Source organism: Aegilops tauschii, chromosome 4, assembly GCF_002575655.3.
Source record: "Aegilops tauschii subsp. strangulata cultivar AL8/78 chromosome 4, Aet v6.0, whole genome shotgun sequence".
Taxonomy (NCBI): Eukaryota; Viridiplantae; Streptophyta; class Magnoliopsida; order Poales; family Poaceae; genus Aegilops; species Aegilops tauschii.
The window spans coordinates 299,489,165-299,509,016 of record NC_053038.3 but is presented as its reverse complement, the minus strand read 5'-3'; the positions used below and the strand labels follow the sequence as shown (position 1 = coordinate 299,509,016).

The 19,852-nt window shown below is 41.7% G+C and overlaps 1 protein-coding gene and 1 long non-coding RNA gene across 2 annotated transcripts; one reads left to right on the top strand and one right to left on the bottom strand.

Annotated features, from left to right (window-relative positions):
* Positions 1-511: 511 nt before the first annotated feature.
* Positions 512-9,416, bottom strand: LOC109740849 (putative ubiquitin-like-specific protease 1B). The gene is made up of 9 exons (XM_020299900.4): positions 8,582-9,416; positions 8,108-8,187; positions 7,925-8,018; positions 7,717-7,815; positions 3,675-3,767; positions 3,464-3,583; positions 1,689-1,792; positions 1,295-1,367; positions 512-1,116 (listed from the first exon to the last, which is right to left on the bottom strand). Exons 1-9 carry the CDS (start codon positions 9,236-9,238, stop codon positions 1,054-1,056), a joined length of 1,383 nt encoding a protein of 460 aa, XP_020155489.1. The 5' UTR covers positions 9,239-9,416; the 3' UTR covers positions 512-1,053.
* LOC120962975 (uncharacterized) lies at positions 3,776-7,382 on the top strand. The gene is made up of 2 exons (XR_005754419.1): positions 3,776-5,014; positions 6,717-7,382. It is a non-coding gene; the product is annotated as an uncharacterized lncRNA (long non-coding RNA).
* Positions 9,417-19,852: the final 10,436 nt, after the last annotated feature.

Below are 19,852 nucleotides of genomic sequence, written 5' to 3'. Positions count from 1 at the left end.
TGTGGCGCAATGGCGGGTGTGGAGGGCTCAGCTGCGAGCTTCAACGGTGGCGCTAGCGTTGTCTTCTCCGAGGCAGACGTGGGCTGGTGTCCGCGTCGAGGGGACGAGGTGATGAGGATGACACCTTCCTCTGTTCCTTAATTAATATAAGTCTTTCTAGAGATTTCAATATGAACCATATACGGAGGAAAATGAGTGAATACACTCTAAAATAGTCTATATACATCCATATGTAATTTATATTGAAATTTCTATAAAGACCTATATTTAGGAACAGAGGGAGTAGATGACTACGACACATAATTCTTCTTAGAGGCGGGTGTCAAGTTATTGTGTCAGTGACAATGTAACTTGGCACTGCCGTGGGCAATATTGCGCGTGTGTTGTGTGGTTTTAGTACAGTTTTCCTGTAATTAACAGTTTGAAAAAAAGGGTATTTTCCTTTTAGCGGCAATACTGGAGCTCCGGCTCTACAGGCAACATAAACTCCAGAGCAAACAGCACAAAAAGATACGATGACTGATATTTTGGCCACGATGCCTTATTTGGGATTATTTGTCTGAAAACTAAGCTGCCACTACAATTACCAAAACTCTACATGAGCGATCAAATGTCACTGCGGTGAATAGATACAGAAATTTACACGGACCAAAACTTCAGAATTTTTTGCCATCGAAGCTAACAAAACAGGAAAAGGAATTTCTCCAACTCTGAAACAAAAGCGAGTTAACAGAAGGAAGATGCCACTGGTTTAATACTAGGCTTCTCTAAGTTACAAAAAAAAATCTCAAACCCCTATTCAAGATTTCTTTCCTTTTTCCTGCTCCTGCCAATCAAATCCATATATAGAAGAGCTTTACAGAAATTTGTTAGCATCTGCACCCTTCAACGCCAGCAGTTATAGGTCACGGTCGGCAACTCTTCAGTTTCTCAGGGGAATGGACATTTTCTACCCTTGCCAGCAACATCCAAGAGTGAAGGCACAGTTTTGGAGAATGGCCCAATAATTAATATTTGCAGAACTTAATTGTCTTTATTTTCCAAAGAGAAGACTTAGTCAGCCCTTAGTCTTAAGATTTCCTTAGCTGTTCTCCTCCGAAAGTATTCCATGTGTTCCTGCAGTTGACAAACTAATGTGCATAAGCATTCATACCATATAATCACCTTAAGATAGACCAGCTTCCGCCATTTTATACTTAGCCCCAATGTGTATGCATCAATCTAGAATAAGCATCTCCATAGAGTCCCAGAAACAAATCCAGTGCTAAATTTTTGGCAGATCAAATTTACTCACCTGACCAAAAGATAAGCTGACTCCTCTGCTGTGGAAATCAATGTACTTGAGCATAAACATACCACAATCCCACCTGAAATAATTGAAGACCCGTCAAAATTAATCTTTGAGTTTAAAACATACTTTGTGCACGACCAGCCAACTAAACATGGATTTCAAAGAAAGGACATATACAGATGGTGCATATGTACTACTACCTCCAATCCATAAAAAGTGACGCAGTTTTGAACTAATTCCAGTTCAAAACTAGTTCAAAACTGCGACACTTATTTTGGATCAGGGGAGTAAATGATACTAATACTCAACAAATTATGGTTACAGGAACTGAAAGCGGATATTACCCATAAATAGTGAGTTTACGCATTAAATGATCATTAGTGTAAACAAGACGTACCCATTCTCTTGTAAAGGAATACAATCAATAGATTCTTTGGTCCAAGAACTTATGTCAATCTCTTTATTACTCTTGTCCTTCACTTCATCCACAATATATCTAGCCTGTATATGGAGTAAAGAAGAAACACCATGACATTACTCAATTTATAAGCAAGAATTAGACGGAAATGCCTAATGGAGATGGTATTATTTAGTACTTCTAGCAGATAGAAAGAACCAAGATCAGGTGAATTCTCCCAGAGCATAGCACATGTGCAGAGGCCCATAAACATATGGTTTCCCCTAATTTAACATTTGACATTTGGAAGAGGTGCACCAGAAGTTTTTTTTTTTTTTTGAAACGGAGGTGCACCAGAAGTTTTACTTAAGTTAAACTACAAAAAGCTATTTATATAGTAAACTAACTTTCTCGAAAAATAAGCACTCCCAAATTGGAATGGAACCAGGGTGCATTTGATTCATCTACTGCCAGCTGCTCGCCCTTTTCATCTAAAAAAATAACTCCCTGCTTTCTTTTTACATCATGTATGACTTTTCAAGGTCTTTGGCATGCTACATTTGAACTTCCCATTACGATGTATCAGTGGAATTAACATATACTTTTCAATGATAAATCTAATGATTCAATTTTATAGCTAGTCTAAAAATTAATAAATCTAAACAGTCAATTTTAGAAAGTTCTCTTTGCAAGGAAATCTTTAAAAAGTTCGACAACAAGGATTCTAGGAAGTAAAAAAAGAATAGAGGCAGTATATAAAAATTCAGTTCTAACGCAAAACTCCCTCCTCCCAACCCTATCCGTCATCCAAAGCCTTCTTCACACCGCTGCCACCGTCCCCATCTTATCGCCCATCCAGCAGTCTCGTCGGCGGCAAGAGGAGTGAGGACCTATCCACTTCGTTTTTCTTAGTTCTAGTAGGGTTTTTTTACTAGGTTGGTTTCCTGGTGACATTGGCCGGGTGGTGGCGAGTGGTGATGATGGCGCATTGGAATAAGGTCTTTCCAGCCTCTCCCTACCTCGACATCGTCCAATTTGACGCCGACGAAGGGCCTGTGAGGGTAGGTGTTGCCATATCCATTGGCTCTTCAGATCTTCGCAGTTGGTGTGTCAAATCAAGGGAAGCTGTTGGTTGCATCTTGGTGTGGCGACTTCGGCATCTTCTTTCGATTTGTTCGACAAAGGGCCTATGAGGGTAGGTGTTGCCGTATCTGGCTCTCTACGGATCTTGGCAGTTGGTGTGTCAATCATGAGAAGCTGTCGGTTGGATCTTGGTGTGGCGATTTCGGCATCTTCTTTTGATTTGTCGTCCGGTTTCTCCAACCCTATGGACTCGTGGTGAAGAATTGTAAGCCTATGCTGCGTGGGGTGATGCCCCAACCGATGTTCCTTCAGCGGTTTCTTCGTTTCAAGCGGTGAGTGGCTATTGTGGTCTTCAAAGCCTAGTATGGCGAGGGCGTTTGCAGGTGTCTGTTTCCTTTGTTGTCGGTTCAGTGCAATTTTCAATATCCGGAGGGTGGCGTACTATCGAAGGAAGATGACTAGTATTATTTTCAATGTAGTTTTGTTTTACTGGTCATTTTGCGTCCAATTGCCTATCCCAACTTCTTTGGGACTAAAGGTTTTCTTGTTGTTGTTGTTGTTGCCCTTGTACTAGCTACTGTTACCAACTGTGTTTCCATTGTACTAGCTACTGTTTTCCTTGATAATTATCAGATCTAACATGCCCTTTGGGTGTCTTTTCTGGAAGAAAAAATATGAAAAAAAGAAGTTACCAGCATTTCGTATACACGAAAATCATCGCCGCCAAGAGAATCAAGATATTGTACTGTCTTCGCCTTCATGTTTATAATTGCCAAACACCAATGCACATTTTGATGTACGGGGACAAAGATCTGCAAAGTAAATTCTGAACATAAGAAATAAGCACGTCAAAGAGCACGTGCAGTAACAATAGAAAATTAAAGAACGCAGCATCCACTTTACTTTATCACATTCAATGAGCTCATAACCCAACTTCCTGGAGGTAGTCCATCTTTTTACAGATTTGTAGTCATATCCAGTTTTTCCACAAGCAAGCTGAGCAAGAATTCAGAAAATAAACAGGGCTGAATTAGATGGTAATCAATTTTATCCAAATGAAAATCAAGGCTGAAATGCATGATATCTAGTCTAATTTCCAATCAAAGGTCTCAAATCAAGTAACAACACAACAAAAGGAACCAAATAAGGCAGACAGAGAACTACTCTCCATTCAAAAATGTGTGTGTCACTGTGTCCATGACATGCATGAAGTGAAACTTTCCTGATTGTGACTACTCAGGAGGGCAATCTATAATGTATTCCAAACAGATGCCCCACGTAAAAATTCAAATTAAGAAACCCAGGAGGGAAATCATGGTATATTCAAACATCCTAATATCAATGACCAATGATGTACAAAAGTGACATAAGTATAATTTAGCTTAAAAAAACAGATGTTTCCACGGTATATTACAAGGTCGTGAGTCCTTGATAATCTATAATTACAAGAATTTGTGGCCAAACAGATACTTTTGAACCACATCTATACTCGCATAAAAATCTCAGTTAGTGATGATGGTGTGCGGTGTGCCTGCCATCTATGATTTCAGACCATCAGATTTCCATCTAATGCATGCAAATGCAAGGCATGACACATTTGCAGAAACATGCCCGCCACTCTGCCCAAATTTTCACGGAACTCCTTGATCTTTCCCATCCAACCCCAATCCCCACCCCTTCCCAGCTCAAGCCGCCCACCTCCTGACCTCTAGGCCTACGACTCCGTATCCATCGACACCTAGAAGGCTAGAACCTTCGCCGCCGCCGGCCCCTCCCACCGGCCACCTGTGTGCCGATGCCCCCTCCATCTAGCCGCCACCCACATCTGCGCCGCCTACAACGCCCCCGTTCTTCTGCGCCTCCGCCCCTAGCTCGCCCATCCAAAGCTTATCTCCGTCCTCCCGAGCAAGCCGCCAAACCTACAGACGAGATACTCGATTTTTCTGCCCTCCGTATACGAGGTTGCCAAGCTGCCGGATCTGGTGGAAATCGCCCCAATCCCAGGGTGAGCTCATATGGCAGCTGGCTCGAGTTAGTCTACAGACCTCCACAGCCACTACACATGAGGTGACAGACACCTAGCCAGGCCGCCACGTATGCGGATGCACAGCTCGTGGATCCGGTGGAGGTGGCCCCAATACCAGCATCAGCTCGTCCCGCCGCTGCCCCTAACTTGCCTACAGGCTGCCGCAGGAGTCACTCACGTGGTCGGATTAACAACCTGGTGGTCAACTTCCCTCCAGGTATTCTCTACATCCAGTTACATTAGTGCGTTCTTGCTGAGTTGAGATAGAGCAGTTAATTATTTCTCTCTCAATATGTGTGTATTGAGAAGAAACTACAGAGAGCAGTTTTGTTCTCTGCATTATGTGTATACGGGAGCAGCAACTACCAAAACAGTGGACGATGTGCAGTTAGCAGTTTATTCTTCCTTAAAAGACAACATATTTGTGTTCCAAATATGTTATTTGTTTGTGTCTTCCATAGCAGACTTCTCAAGCCGACCTGATTGCATTTGTTTGTTTTTGGAAGTGCCAGTTAGTGCAAATGTTAAATAATTAGACAGTTCATAATTTGGATTTGCACATTCTTTCCTAGCTAGCTGGTAAGAAATATGGTTTATTCAACTAATTGCATCCAGAACTCTTTCTACATAAATGTTATTTCAACGGACATGGGCTGTGGACGGTGGTTACTACTCATGTCATGGATCGTGGAGTCTGACAAATTATGATTTTTGTTTCTAAGTGTTTATTCAAACTATTGATTGTTAAAATTCAGAAACAGGCAAGTATTCTGTAGCGTGATGATGTAACATTTGGTATGGTGGTAACTGAAAATTCAGGAGTATTTTAGACTTTTCATCTTCTAACTTATGTAGGCAGCTGGCTTACGCACAATACTAAGTTGTTCCAAACCCGCCATAAGCATTCTAGCATGAATATCTTCCTAGCAATATCCCCACCTTTTTGTAGGTGCAGAAATTGAAATACTGGAGAAGCACACAGACTTATAAAGCGGGAGTTTTGTTAGACATAAAGAGGAAAGAATATATGTTTTTTGTTGCCCTTCAACATCTAATCTACTTCATTAGAGACCAAGGTATTGGTGTTGATGAAGAGTAAGAACGTCTCTACATATCATCAACTCCCGCTTCATCTTTGTTAAGCAATGCCTATTTGTGCAATTGACCTCAATACCATGCCTGCCATAACTTTGTGATAAAATAATTTGTTGGCACCCCAAAATTTAGTAATGATATAGATCGGTTTCGGAATATACTACTATTAGACAAGGATGCCACTTTTATTGCTGAGTTGACATCAAAACTGGAAGATGCAAGTCACTGTATAGTTCTATAAAATGTCTGTCGGCTTTGTTTGATAGGTACATCTCCATCAGTTAGTGTGCATTCCATATAAAATGCATCACAAGTGTTGTCAATTGTTTGTTCCTTTGTCTAGGTATACTATGGACCCTCTATAGGCACATTTCCCCCTTTTGCCTAAATATATTACAGAACCTATCAAATGTGCTTTGTGTGGTTAAGATGTGGAGGATGGACTAGCTGGTACGGTCTACCACAGGTGTCATCCTATCCAGCCCTGTGCATCAATCTCCCATGGTAGCAAATTGTTTTCGTTGTAGTCTATCTTAGTGCACCAACGGACATTGTGTGTTATCTCTTTTGTGTTTTCTGTGCTTTTTTGTACCATAATTTTCCCAGTGCCAATTATGCATGTGCATACAATACGGTTTGAACCTGTATATACTCTCTTATGTATTCAAGTTTTATATCAAGTACTTTTAATTACGTTTTCCTTTTTTTTTCATGTTCGTTCTCTTGGCCGATTGCTGATTGTGATATGTTTGTGGGACTATAATGCACTTAGCAAACTGTTTTAGCAATATTTGGTATTGGCTGACACACTTGCAATATTGCAGAATTCTATGCTACAAGATAAAATTAAGTGATTTGGAACGCTACAATATCAATTCGTTTACCCATGGGCGGCATGCTACTTCGTATAATGCTCACAGACATGGAGAGATGACGATGCGTGACATGGAAGGGTGACCGAGTAGGAAATGCACTAGCAGGTTCAGTCAGTAGTCGTCATACCTCCATTGCACAGATTCGTGGGGACAAGTATTGGTATTGTCGCATTGTCGTTCTTCTATTATTGATAGTAAAGGTTAGGTTAAAGTGATGTGCTTAATATGTCACTATTTCTAGCAGAGAATGGTGTGTGGGCTGGAGGGTGAAGCACATGTTAAGCGAGGAGGAGCTGAAGACAGAGACTTATTTGGATTGTCATTGCAATTGCCAAATGCGTGTGTGGAAAGATTTTCTTTGTCACATGCTCTATGCACTATAGGATAGAGCAAGGAATGATAAAGCACAGGAAGTCCTCCTGAAAGGTGAATATGGAGAAGAAACCGTTTGGCTTAGAAGAAGGGTTTTTTAGTTGGAAACCGTATGTTCGATTGTGCTCGACGTGTATTGATCAACAATATAACATCATTTTGATCAATATCTCGGTACATTTTATTATTGTTTTGTAGCAATGTACTCACTCTTGACTAGTACAATTTAAGTAAATTATGTTCCACATCGTCTTTTGTGATTCCGTTGCGTATCACGGGCATCTTACTAGTAATTTATAAAGTGACAGGCATAAGCAGCATGGAACATACACTAAGTGATAAGCTAATGCATGTCCATAAATTGAGCCAGAACCAAGGTACAATATAGCAACCTTCGAGCGCTAACCACAGTATCTAAACCGCTCATCAAGCATATTGCAACTAATCCTAAGTCGGCATGTGATTAGAAGAAATGCAAAAACAAACAAAGCCATAGAACACAGGAAAGATATGCAAATATTTAATATGACACTCTGCACATTCAATAGGAGAAAACACAAGGTGCATATATTCTAACCTTCTTATAAAAAAATGTATTGAAGAAATGGCATTTCAAGAACCTTTTTGGTTCTCTCATTCCCCTCTCCTTTAACAATTCAAGGTACAAATTAATGACCTGAAAACAACAGGAATCACTTTCCCCATTACGCATGAAAATATCAGTGTAAAACTTACATGTTTGCGATCAGTGAAGATGGTTTAGTACATTTAAGATGAATATTTACCTCATCATTTAACCAGCCATGTGGTCTCAAACACCGAAATTTTTCCCTGCTAACCTCAATGTTAGACGGTTCATGCAGCACCAGGACTTTGCTACTGTAAGTGAAAAGGGGCAATGTTATATTTCTGTACAGAGGGAGTATATAGGAAAGCTTCAAACAAGATGCAATTGTCATCAAATGTACCTTGAACCATTACCATACAAACAATCCTGAACTTCCTTTTCATCTTCAGCAGTTAAAGGTACAAAGAATTGAGACAGATCCTGAAGACAGATCAACACGCATAAATCAAAGGGTTAATGGAGAATATAAGGTTGTCACAATCAAACAGGTCAATCAGCCACCCATTAAAGAGAAAAGAAACAGAAGAGGACCCTTTCAAAACTTGATGAAGCAGTTAAACCAGATTTGACACCTTCAAGATTGCGCGCTATTTCGCTATGCCTTCTCCATTTCTTTCGCAAATTCAATGCATGTTTTTCGATTGGGGCAACACTAGTTTTCTCTAAAGCCTAATGCAAATCCAGTTGGCATATCCCTCGTTATCAATTTGTCCACTCTTGCAACCTGGGTTCTCTTACAGAGCTCTCGTCCATGAACGTAATCTTCCTACTCACCCTGCATATACCAACATAAAAAGGCGCTGATAAAACATACCTCCTTAGGCGGCTCAGCCAGCGTCCTCTGCTCCTCAAGCGTCTTCTCCAGAAGAGCCACCCTCCTCTGTTCCTCAAGCGTCTTCTCCAGAAGAGCCACCCTCCTCTGCTCCTCAAGCGTCTTCTCCAGAAGAGCCACCCTCCTCTGCTCCTCGAGCGTCTTCTCCAGAAGAGCCACCCGGGCGTCGATCTCGCCCAAGCTCTTGTCATTATGTCTCGTCTCCTCGTGGAGATACTTCCAATACGGTTTCACCTTCTCCCGCCGAGGAGGAGGCGGCGCCGCCGCCTTCAAGGCGACCTTCACGGGGTCATCTACTTTCCAATTCCCCGCGGCCAGCACGCGCCCTGGCTTCACATCGTTGTTCTTGGTGAGACACGTGAGATCCGACGGATCCTGCGGCACATCCTTGGACGCACGGACCCAGCCCTTGAGCAGCCTCAGGCCGTTGTCCCACATGTCCGGGATGCTGCGGATGTAGTACCACATGTCGAAATCAGCGGATTTGGCTTCCGGCGGGGGCACGAGGAAGCAGTCGGGAACGAGGACGCGGACGCCGCGGCGCTTGCGCTGCTGGCCGCGCCAGTGGTCGTCGAGGCGACCGTCAGCCGGTAGGCAGCGCTTGCGGCAATTAAAGCGGAGTTGTGCGTCCGTGTTCATGGCAGGGACAAGGATGCCAGCGCCATGGAAGTTAGTAGGTCAGCAGCGGGGCATGCTGGAAGCGGAAACCCTAGGTTGGGTTCGTCGGGGCTAGGGGTTTGAGCCCGGCGCAGGGGGAGAAGGCGGGGCGACTAGAGCGAGCGAAGATGACCGAACGCTCCTTTTGCAAAAAGGTCCTCGTCTGGAAAATCAAGGGCTCCGTTAGTTTTTTTTTTTTTTAACATGGCTCCGTTAGTTTAATATACTCTCTTTTCTTAGAAGAATCTGTTAGTTTATAATAATACTTTAATGGCCCAATTCGACAAGTCTGGCTCATGACAGTCACGTGGCTAATTGTTTGTCTAGAAAATGTGGCTTTTTTCCCTTTTGAAAAAGGCACGTGTCTAGTTCTTCTTGAAAGAAAAAAAACATCACAAGCCGACCAAATCATAACCGAGTATAATGCTTAATGGCAACTCTATCGTGTCGATCGACATAATAACCGTTGATATGTAGATTCGGCTAAAAAGGGTACTCTAGTAGAGGTGCATGCCTTGGGATCATCATAATTTATGGGGCGCACTCCATATACGGCCCGTCATAGTTCATATTTGAAGGTTGTGAGTGTTGGTAAGAAGCGCACGTCATCCGCCAACCGGTCGCGCAGACGTTAGTCCCTATGGTTATCGCTTCCACCAGAAAAGAACGCCAATTAATGGTTTCCACATTTCAGACCCCTTTTCAACCCGCACGTGGTAAATCCACCCCCGTTTCTCGTCGGAGCACGCCCCTTCGCGGGTATATAAAAATTCCCATTGTCGTCACCGCCACACTCACCCCCTAAGTTGGTCGCCACATCGCCCCCTCTCTTCGCCCTTCCCTGCCGCTTCCACAATCATCCCCATCAACCATGTTGGTGCAGCCGAGTACTCCCCGTGCAAACCTTTGATCGCCGAGGCCAAAGAAGACCATGTCGAGAGAGCAAGAGTTCAGGGAGAGGGCATGGTGAAGGAAATATGCCCTAGAGGCAATAATAAAGTTGTTATTTTATATTTCCCTATTCATGATAAAGGTTTATTATTCATGCTTGAATTATATTGATCTGAAACCTAAATACATGGGTGAATACATAAACAAATACCGTGTCCCTAATAAGCCTCTACTAGACTAGCTCGTTGATCAAAGATGGTTAAGGTTTCCTAACCATGGACATGTGTTTTCATTTGATAACGGGGTCACATTATTAGGAGAATGATGTGATGGGCAAGACCCATCCGTTAGCTTAGCATTTTGATCGTTTAGTTTATTGCTATTGCTTTTTTCATGTCAAATACATATTCCTTCGACTATGAGACTATGCAACTCCCGGACACCAGAGGAATACCTTGTGTCCTATCAAACGTCACAGCGTAATTGGGTGATCATAAAGATGCTCTAAAGGTATCTCCGAAGGTGTTTGTTGAGTTAGAATAGATCGAGATTATGATTTGTCACTTCGAGTATCGGAGAGGTATCTCTGGGCCCTCTCGGTAATACACATCATAAGAAGCCTTGCAAGCAAAGTGACTAATGAGTTAGTTACAGGATGATGTATTACGGAACGAGTAAAGAGACCTGCCGGTAACGAGATTGAATTAGGTATGAAGATACCGACGATCGAATCTCGGGCAAGTAACATACTGATGGACAAAGGGAATTACGTATGTTGTCATAACGGTTTGACCGATAAAGATCTTCGTAGAATATGTAGGAGCCAATATGGGCATCCAGGTTACGCTATTGGTTATTGACCGGAGAGGTGTCTCGGTCATGTTTACATAGTTCTCGAACCCGTAGGGTCCGCACGGTTAACGTTCGTTGACGATATAGTTTTATATGAGTTATGTGATTTGGTGACCGAATGTTGTTCGGAGTCCCGGATGAGATCACGGACATGAAGAGGATTCTCGAAATGGTTGAGAGGTAAAGATTGATATATAGGATGATGGTATTCGGACACCAGAAGTGTTTCGGAGGGTACCGGGTACTTATCGGGTCACCGGAAGGAGTTTCGGGCAACCCCAGCAAAGATATGGGCTTTATGGGCCAAGAGAGGGAACACACCAGCCCACAAGGGGCTGGTGCGCCCCTTTACAGGCCAGCCCTATGAGGAGGAAAAGGAAAGAGGGGAGGGAAAGGAAAGTGTGGAGTATGACTCCCCCTTCCTTCCCTCTCCCCCCCTCTTTCCTTCCCCCTTCTTCTTACAAGGAAAGGGGGCGTGGGGTAAGGCAGCAAACCTAGGGCTGCTGCCAGGTCTCTTGGGGCGCCCTAGGGGCTGCCTCCTCCCCCCCCCCACCTATATATACATAGGTAGGGGGCGCCACACAAGGACACTGTTGGGAAACGTAGCATGCAATTTCAAAATTTTCCTACGCTCACGCAAGATCTATCTAGGAGATGCATAGCAACAAGAGGGGGAGAGTGTGTCCACGTACCTCGTAGACCGAAAGCGGAAGTGTTTGACAACGTGGTTGATGTAGTTGAACTTCTTCTCGTTCCGACCGATCAAGCACCGAACGTACGCCACATCCGAGTTCTGCACACGTTCAGCTCAATGACGTCACTCGAACTCTTGATCCAGCAAAGTGTCGAGGGAGAGTTCGGTCAGCACGACGGCGTGGTTACGGTGATGGTGAAGTGATCCGCACCGGGCTTCGCCTAAGCACCATGTGATTATGATCGGAGGTGTAAACTGTGGAGGGGGGCGCCGCACACGGCTAACAACTGTTGATCTATCTTCTAGCGGTGCCCCCCTCATATATATAGGTTGGAGGGGAGGAGAGGCAGCCAAGGGGCGCTCCAAGTAGGAGAAATCCTACTTGGGCTCCTCCCAATTCGGCCTCCCCCCTTCCATATTCATCCGGAGGGGGAAGGAAGGAGGAGGGAGGAGAGAAGGAAGGGGGAGGCCGAATTGCTCCCCTTCCTTTCTCTCTTCCCCTCTTTCCTTCCCCCTTATTTTCGGCCTACATGGGGCACACCAGCCCCCTAGGGGCTGGTCTGTCCCCTTCTTGGCCCATTAGGCCCATGTAGTTCCCGGGGGGATGCCCGGAACCCCTTCCGGTGACCCGGTATGTACTCGGTACCCCCGGAACACTTCTGGTGTCCGAACATCATCGTCCAATATATGAATCTTTACCTCTCGACCATTTCGAGACTCCTCGTCATGTCCGTCTCATCCAGGACTCCGAACAACATTCGGTCACCAAATCACATAACTCATATAATACAAAATCGTCATCGAACGTTAAGCGTGCGGACCCTACGGGTTCGAGAACTATGTAGACATGACCGAGACACCTCTTCAGTCAATAACCAATAGCGGAACCTGGATGCTCATATTGGTTCCCACATATTCTACGAAGATCTTTATCGGTCGTACCGTCATGACAACATACGTTATTCCCTTTGTCATCGGTATGTTACTTGCCCGAGATTCGATTGTCGGTATCTTCATACCTAGTTCAATCTCGTTACCGGCAAGTCTCTTTACTCGTTCCGTAATACATCACCTTGATACGTCCATTTTGCATCATGTTTTTATATTGATATTTATTGCATTATGGGTTGTTATTACACATTATATCACAATACTTATGCCTTTTCTCTCTTATTTTACAAGGTTTACATGAAGAGGGAGAATGCCGGTAGCTAGAATTCTGGACTGGAAAAGGAGCAAATATTAGAGACCTATTCTGCACAACTCCGAAAGTCCTGAAACTTCACGGAGCATGTTTTTGGAATATATAAAAATATTGGCCGAAGAAAATACCAGAGGGGGGCCACCAGCCAGCCACAAGGGTGGAGGGCGCGCCCCCAACCTTGTGGGCCCCTGGCAGGCCTCCGGTGCCCATCTTTGGCTATATGGTGTGTTTTGACCTGAAAAAAATCAAAAGGAAGATTTCGGGACGAAGCACCGCCGTCTCGAGGCGGAACCTGGGCAGAACCAATCTAGGGCTCCGGCGGAGCTGTTCGGCCGGGGAAACATCCCTCCGGGAGGAGGAAATCGAAGCCATCGTCATCACCAACGATCCTCTCATCGAGAGGGGGTCAATCTCCATCAACATCTTCATCAGCACCATCTCCTCTCAAACCCTAGTTCATCTCTTGTATTCGATCTTGGTCCCAAAACCTCAGATTGGTACCTGTGGGTTGCTGGTAGTGTTGATTACTCCTTGTAGTTGATGCTAGTTGGTTTATCCAGTGGAAGATCATATGTTCAGATCCTTAATGATAATTAATACTCCTCTGATTATGATTATTAATATGCTTTGTGAGTAGTTACGTTTGTTCCTGAGGACATGGGAGAAGTCTTGTTATAAGTAGTCATGTGAATTTGGTATTCGTTCGATATTTTGATGAGACGTATGTTGTCTTTCCTCTAGTGGTGTTACCGTGTTATGTGAACGTCGACTACATGACACTTCACCATTATTTTGGCCTAGGGGAAGGCATTGGGAAGTAATAAGTAGATGATGGGTTGCTAGAGTGATAGAAGGTTAAACCCTAGTTTATGCGGCTGATTTGGATTCATATATTTCATGCTATGGTTAGGTTTACCTTAATTCTTCTTTTGTAGCTGCGGATGCTTGCGAGAGGGATTAATCATAAGTGGGAGGCTTGTCCAAGGAAGGGAAGCACCCAAGCACCGGTCCACCCACATATCAAATTATCAAAGTAATGAACGCGAATCATATTAGCATGATGAAAACTAACTTGACAACAATTTCCATGTGTCCTCGGGAGCGCTTTGCTTTATATAAGAGTTCGTCCAGGCTTGTCCCTTACTACAAAAAGGATTGGGCCACCTCGCTGCACCTTAGTTACTTTATTTACTTGTTACCCGTTATGAATTATCTTATCACAAAACTATCTGTTACCGATAATTTCAGTGCTTGCAGAGAATACCTTGCTGAAAACCACTTGGCATTTCCTTCTGCTCCTCGTTGGGTTCGAAACTCTTACTTATCGAAAGGACTACAATAGATCCCCTATACTTGTGGGTCATCAAGACTCTTTTCTGGCGCCATTGCCAGGGAGTGAAGCACATTTGGTAAGTGGAATTTGGTAAGGAAACATTTATATAGTGTGCTGAAATTTACTGTCACTTGTTACTATGGAAAATAATCCTTTGAGTGGCTTGTTCGGCGTATCTTCACCTCGACCGGAAGAGCAAAGAGTTGCTCCTCAACCTACTACACCTACTGAAAATATTTATTATGAAATTCCTTCGGGTATGATAGAGAAACTGCTAGCTAATCCTTATGCAGGAGATGGAACATTACATCCCGATATGCACCTAATCTATGTGGATGAAGTTTGTGGATTATTTAAGCTTGCGGGTATGCCCGAGGATGTTGTCAAGAAGAAGGTATTCCCTTTATCTTTGAAGGGAAAGGCGTTGACATGGTATAGGCTATTGGATGATATTGGGTCATGGAACTACAACCGATTGAAATTGGAATTTCATCAGAAGTTTTATCCTATGCATCTAGTTCATCATGATCGAAATTATATATATAATTTTTGGCCTCGTGAAGGAGAAAGTATCGCTCAAGCTTGGGGGAGGCTTAAGTCAATGCTATATTCATGCCCCAATCATGAGCTCTCAAGAGAAATTATTATTCAAAAAAATTATCATCGGCTTTCTCATAATGATCGATCCATGCTCGATACTTCTTGTACTGGTTCCTATATGAAGAAGGATATTGAATTCAAATGGGATTTATTGGAAAGAATTAAACGCAACTCTGAAGATTGGGAACTCGAGGAAGGTAAAGAGTCAGGTATAAACCTTAAGTTTGATTGTGTTAAATTCTTTTATGGATACCGATGCTTTTCGTGATTTTAGCACTAAATATGGACTTGACTCTGAAATAGTAGCTTCTTTCTGTGAATCTTTTGCTACTCATGTTGATCTCCCTAAGGAGAAGTGGTTTAAATATCATCGTCCCATTGAAGTTAAAGTAGTAGAACCTATTAAAGTTGAAGAAGAAACTATTACTTATAATGTTGATCCTATTGTTCCTATTGCTTATATTGAGAAGCCACCATTCCCTGTTAGAATAAAGGATCATGCTAAAGCTTCAACTGTGGTCAACAAAAGTAATATTAGAACACCCGAACCCTCTGAGCAAATTAAAGTTGAACCTAGTATTGCTATGGTTAAAGATCTCTTGGTCGATAATATTGATGGGCATGTTATTTATTTCTGTGCTGAAGTTGCTAGGATTGCTAAACCTGATACTAAAGATAAACATAGACATGTGGTTGGCATGCCCGTTGTATGTTAAAATAGGAGATCATTGTTATCATGGCTTATGTGATGTGGGTGCTAGTGTGAGTGCAATTCCTTATACCTTATATAAAGAAATTATGAATGACATTGCACCAGCTGAGATAGAAGATATTGATGTTACTATTAAGCTTGCCAATAGAGATACTATATCACCAATTGGGATTGAAAGAGATGTTGAAGTCTTGTGTGGAAAAATTAAATATCCTATTGATTTTCTTGTTCTTGGTTCCCCACAAGATAACTTTTGTCCCGTTATATTTGGTAGACCTTTCTTGAATACTGTTAATGCTAAGATAGACTGCGAGAAAGATATTGTTACTGTTGGTTTGGGGGATATGTCTCATGATTTTAACTTCTCTAAATTTCGTAGACAACCTCATTACAAAGAATTGCCTAGTAAGGATGAAATTATTGGTCTTGCTTCTATTGCCGTGCCTCCTGCTGATCCATTAGAACAATATTTGCTAGACCATGAAAATAATATGTTTATGAATGAAAGAAGGGAAATAGATGAAGTATTATTTAATCAGGGACCTATTTCGAAACACAATTTGCCTGTTGAAATCCTCGGGGATCCTCCTCCACCTAAGGGTGATCCCGTGTTTGAGCTTAAACAATTACCCGATAATCTGAAATATGCTTATCTTGATGAAAAGAAGATATATCCTGTTATTATTAGTGCTAACCTTTCAGAGCATGAATAAAAGAAATTATTGAAAACTCTGAAGAAGCACCATGCCGCTATTGGATATACTCTTGATAATCTTAAGGTCGTTAGTCCCACTCTATGTCAGCATAAAATTAAATTGGAGAAAGATGCTAAACCAGTTGTTGATCATCAACGACGGTTAAATCCTAAGATGAAAGAAGTGGCAAGAAATGAAATACTAAAGCTTCTGGAAGTAGGTATAATTTGTCCTATTGCTAATAGTCAATGGGTAAGCCCTGTTCATTGTGTCTCTAAGAAGGGAGGAAATACTGTTGTTCCTAATGATAAGAATGAATTGATTCCTCGAAGAATTGTTACCGGATATAGAATGGTAATTGATTTTCGCAAATTGAATAAAGCTACTAGAAAAGATCATTACCCTCTACCTTTTATCGATAAAATGCTGGAAAGATTATCCAAACATACACATTTTTGCTTTCTAGATGGTTATTCTGGTTTCTCTCAAATACCTATGTCAAAAGAGGATCAAGAGAAAACCACTTTTACTTGCCCTTTTGGTACCTTTGCTTATAGACGTATGCCTTTTGGTTTATGTAATGCACATGCTACCTTTCAAAGATGTATGACTGCTACATTCTCTAATTTCTGTGAAAAGATTGTTGAGGTTTTCATGGATGATTTTTCCGTTTACGGAACTTCTTTTTATGATTGCTTAAGCAACCTTGACCGAGTTTTGCAGAGATGTGAAGAAACTAATCTTGTATTCAATTGGGAGAAGTGCCACTTTATGGTTAATGAAGGTATTGTCTTGGGGCATAAAATTTCTGAAAGAGGTATTGAAGTTGATAAAGCTAAAGTAGATGCTATTGAAAAGGTGTCGTGTCCTAAAGATATCAAAGGTATAAGAAGTTTCCTTGGTCATGCTGGTTTCTATAGGAGGTTTATTAAATACTTCTCTAAAATTTCTAGGCCTCTCACTAATCTCTTGCAAAAAGATGTTCCTTTTGTTTTTGATGATGATTGTGTAGAAGCATTTGAAATACTTAAGAAAGCCTTGATCTCTGCACCTATTGTTCAGCCACCTGATTGGAATTTACCCTTTGAAATTATGTGTGATGCTAGTGATTATGTTGTTGGTGCTGTTCTAGGACAAAGAGTTGATAAGAAATTAAATGTTATTCGGTATGCTAGTAAAACTCTAGACAGTACCCAGAGAAATTATGCTACCACTAAAAAAGAATTTTTAGTTGTTGTTTTTGCTTGTGATAAGTTCAGACCTTATATTGTTGATTCCAAAGTAACTGTTCACACTGATCATGCTGCTATTAAATATCTTATGGAAAAGAAATATGCTAAACCTAGACTTATTAGATGGGCTCTCTTGCTACAAGAATTTGATTTGCATATCATTGATAGAAGGGAGCTGAGAACCCCGTTGCAGACAACTTGTCTAGATTAGAAAATGTTCTTGATGACCCACTACTTATTGATGATAGCTTTCCTGTTGAACAATTAAATGTCATAAATGCTTCTCGTAGTACTCCATGGTATGCTGATTATGCTAATTATATTGTTGCTAAATTTATACCACCTAGTTTCACATACTAGCAAAAGAGAAAGTTTTTCTATGATTTAAGACATTACTTTTGGGATGACCCACACCTTTATAAAGAAGGAGTAGATGGTGATATTAGACGGTGTGTACCTGAGCATGAACAGGAACATATCCTACACAAAGTGTCACTCCGAGGCCTACGGAGGGCACCACGCTGGAGATAGAACTGCACATAAGGTATTGCAATCCGGGTTCTATTGGTCCGCTCTCTTTAAGGATGCCCGTAAGTTTGTCTTATCTTGTGATGAGTGCCAGAGAATTGGCAATATTAGTAGACGTCAGGAAATGCCTATGAACTGTTCACTTGTTATTGAACCATTTGATGTCTGGGGCTTTGATTATATGGGACCTTTTCCTTCCTCTAATGGGTATACACATATTCTAGTTGCTGTTGATTACGTTACTAAGTGGGTAGAAACTATTCCAACTAGTAGTGCTGATCATAACACTTCTATTAAGATGCTTAAAGAAGTTATTTTCCCAAGGTTTGGAGTCCCTAGATATTTAATGACTGATGGTGGTTCACATTTTATTCATGGTTCTTTCCGTAAAATGCTTGCTAAGTATGATGTTAACCATAAAATTGCATCTCCATATCATCCTCGGTCTAGTGGTCAAGTGGAACTGAGCAATAGAGAGATTAAATTAATTTTGCAAAAGACTGTTAATAGATCTAGAAAGAATTGGTCTAAGAAACTTGATGATGCTTTGTGGGCTTACAGAACTGCTTATAAGAATCCTATGGGTATGCCTCCATACAAAATGGTTTATGGAAAAGCATGTCATTTACCTCTCGAACTACTCCCTCCGTTCCAAATTACTCGTCGTGGTTTTAGTTCACGACGAGTAATTTGGATGTAGCATCCCAAAATTCTAAATTTTGGAATGTTATATTAAATAAATAATTATGTTTGTTTGTTTGATTGTTGAGTGATTGATTGTGTGAATTGAGTGAAATTTGAAACTTTTGAAAGTTGAATGAGAGGGAATAAAAGGATTTTCCCAATATTGTTTCCATTTGAAATGATTTGAAACTTCATTTGAAATTAATTCAAACTTCATGCCACTCAAGAACTCTCGAGAGAGGAGATTAAATGACTTCTCCAAATTTAAATGAAAGAGAGTGGGGAGTTAAATCATTTTGAATTCCATTTGGAATCCTTTCCATTTGAATAATTTCAAATTCCTCTAACCAATTTCAAAATAAGGAGAGGAGCAATATGACCCTCCAAACTAGGGGCAAATTTGAAATATATTTGAATGAGGAAAAAAGAGAAAGTTTTGGAAGTGGTTTGAAATTCAAATTTAAAACCATTTAGGAGTTATTTGGCTTTTAATCAAATTATTTTTCTCCAAAAAATAAATAAATAGAAATAAGGGTAAAATGATTCCCTTCAATGGAAAATTAGGAGAAAATAAATTTGAAATCATTTTGGTATTTTAAAAATACTTTTTATTGGGTTTTATTACAACAGCAACACTTTTTGACTTTTTTATTTTTGTTTATATTTTATTTGAAATAGAAAATATGTTCATGATTTAGGATTTCTTTTTTTGAAAATTTTGATATATTATATGCCTATATAATATTATATTTTATTCTCTTTCTTTTCTTTTTCCTTCTGTTAGAAAAAAACTCTTCGAACACTGCCCGGCCGAAGCCCAGCACTGCTCTCTCTCTCCCTCTCCGCCCCATGGCCCACAGCCGAATCGGCCCATGGCCTCTCTCCCGCTTCGAACCCCCTCTGCCCCGGTCGACCGCTCCCTCCCTCGCTCACCTCTGTCCCTGACAGCGGGCCCCGCTGCTCCTTCCTCCTCCCGCAAGCCACGCACTCGCTTGGAGCAATGCCCGCGTCGCCGTATCCCGGAGATCTCAGGATCGTGAGTCTCCCTTCGCCCCTTCTCCAAGTAGTCTTCCACCCTATATATAGACCTCCCCCTCGCCCGTTTCCGCCCTAAAGCCCTAACCCTAACCCCCTCTCGACGCCGGAATCGCTCGCCCGAGTCCAAGACATC

Excerpts from the sequence above, each read along its gene's own strand:
- LOC109740849 (XM_020299900.4), bottom strand. The coding sequence starts at position 9,238 with ATGAACACGGACGCACAACTCCGCTTTAATTGCCGCAAGCGCTGCCTA. Across the intron at positions 8,019-8,107 it reads TTGTATGGTAATGGTTCAAG|TAGCAAAGTCCTGGTGCTGC; the intron begins GTACATTTGATG and ends TTTCACTTACAG. Across the intron at positions 3,768-7,716 it reads ATACATTTTTTTATAAGAAG|CTTGCTTGTGGAAAAACTGG; the intron begins GTTAGAATATAT and ends ATTCTTGCTCAG.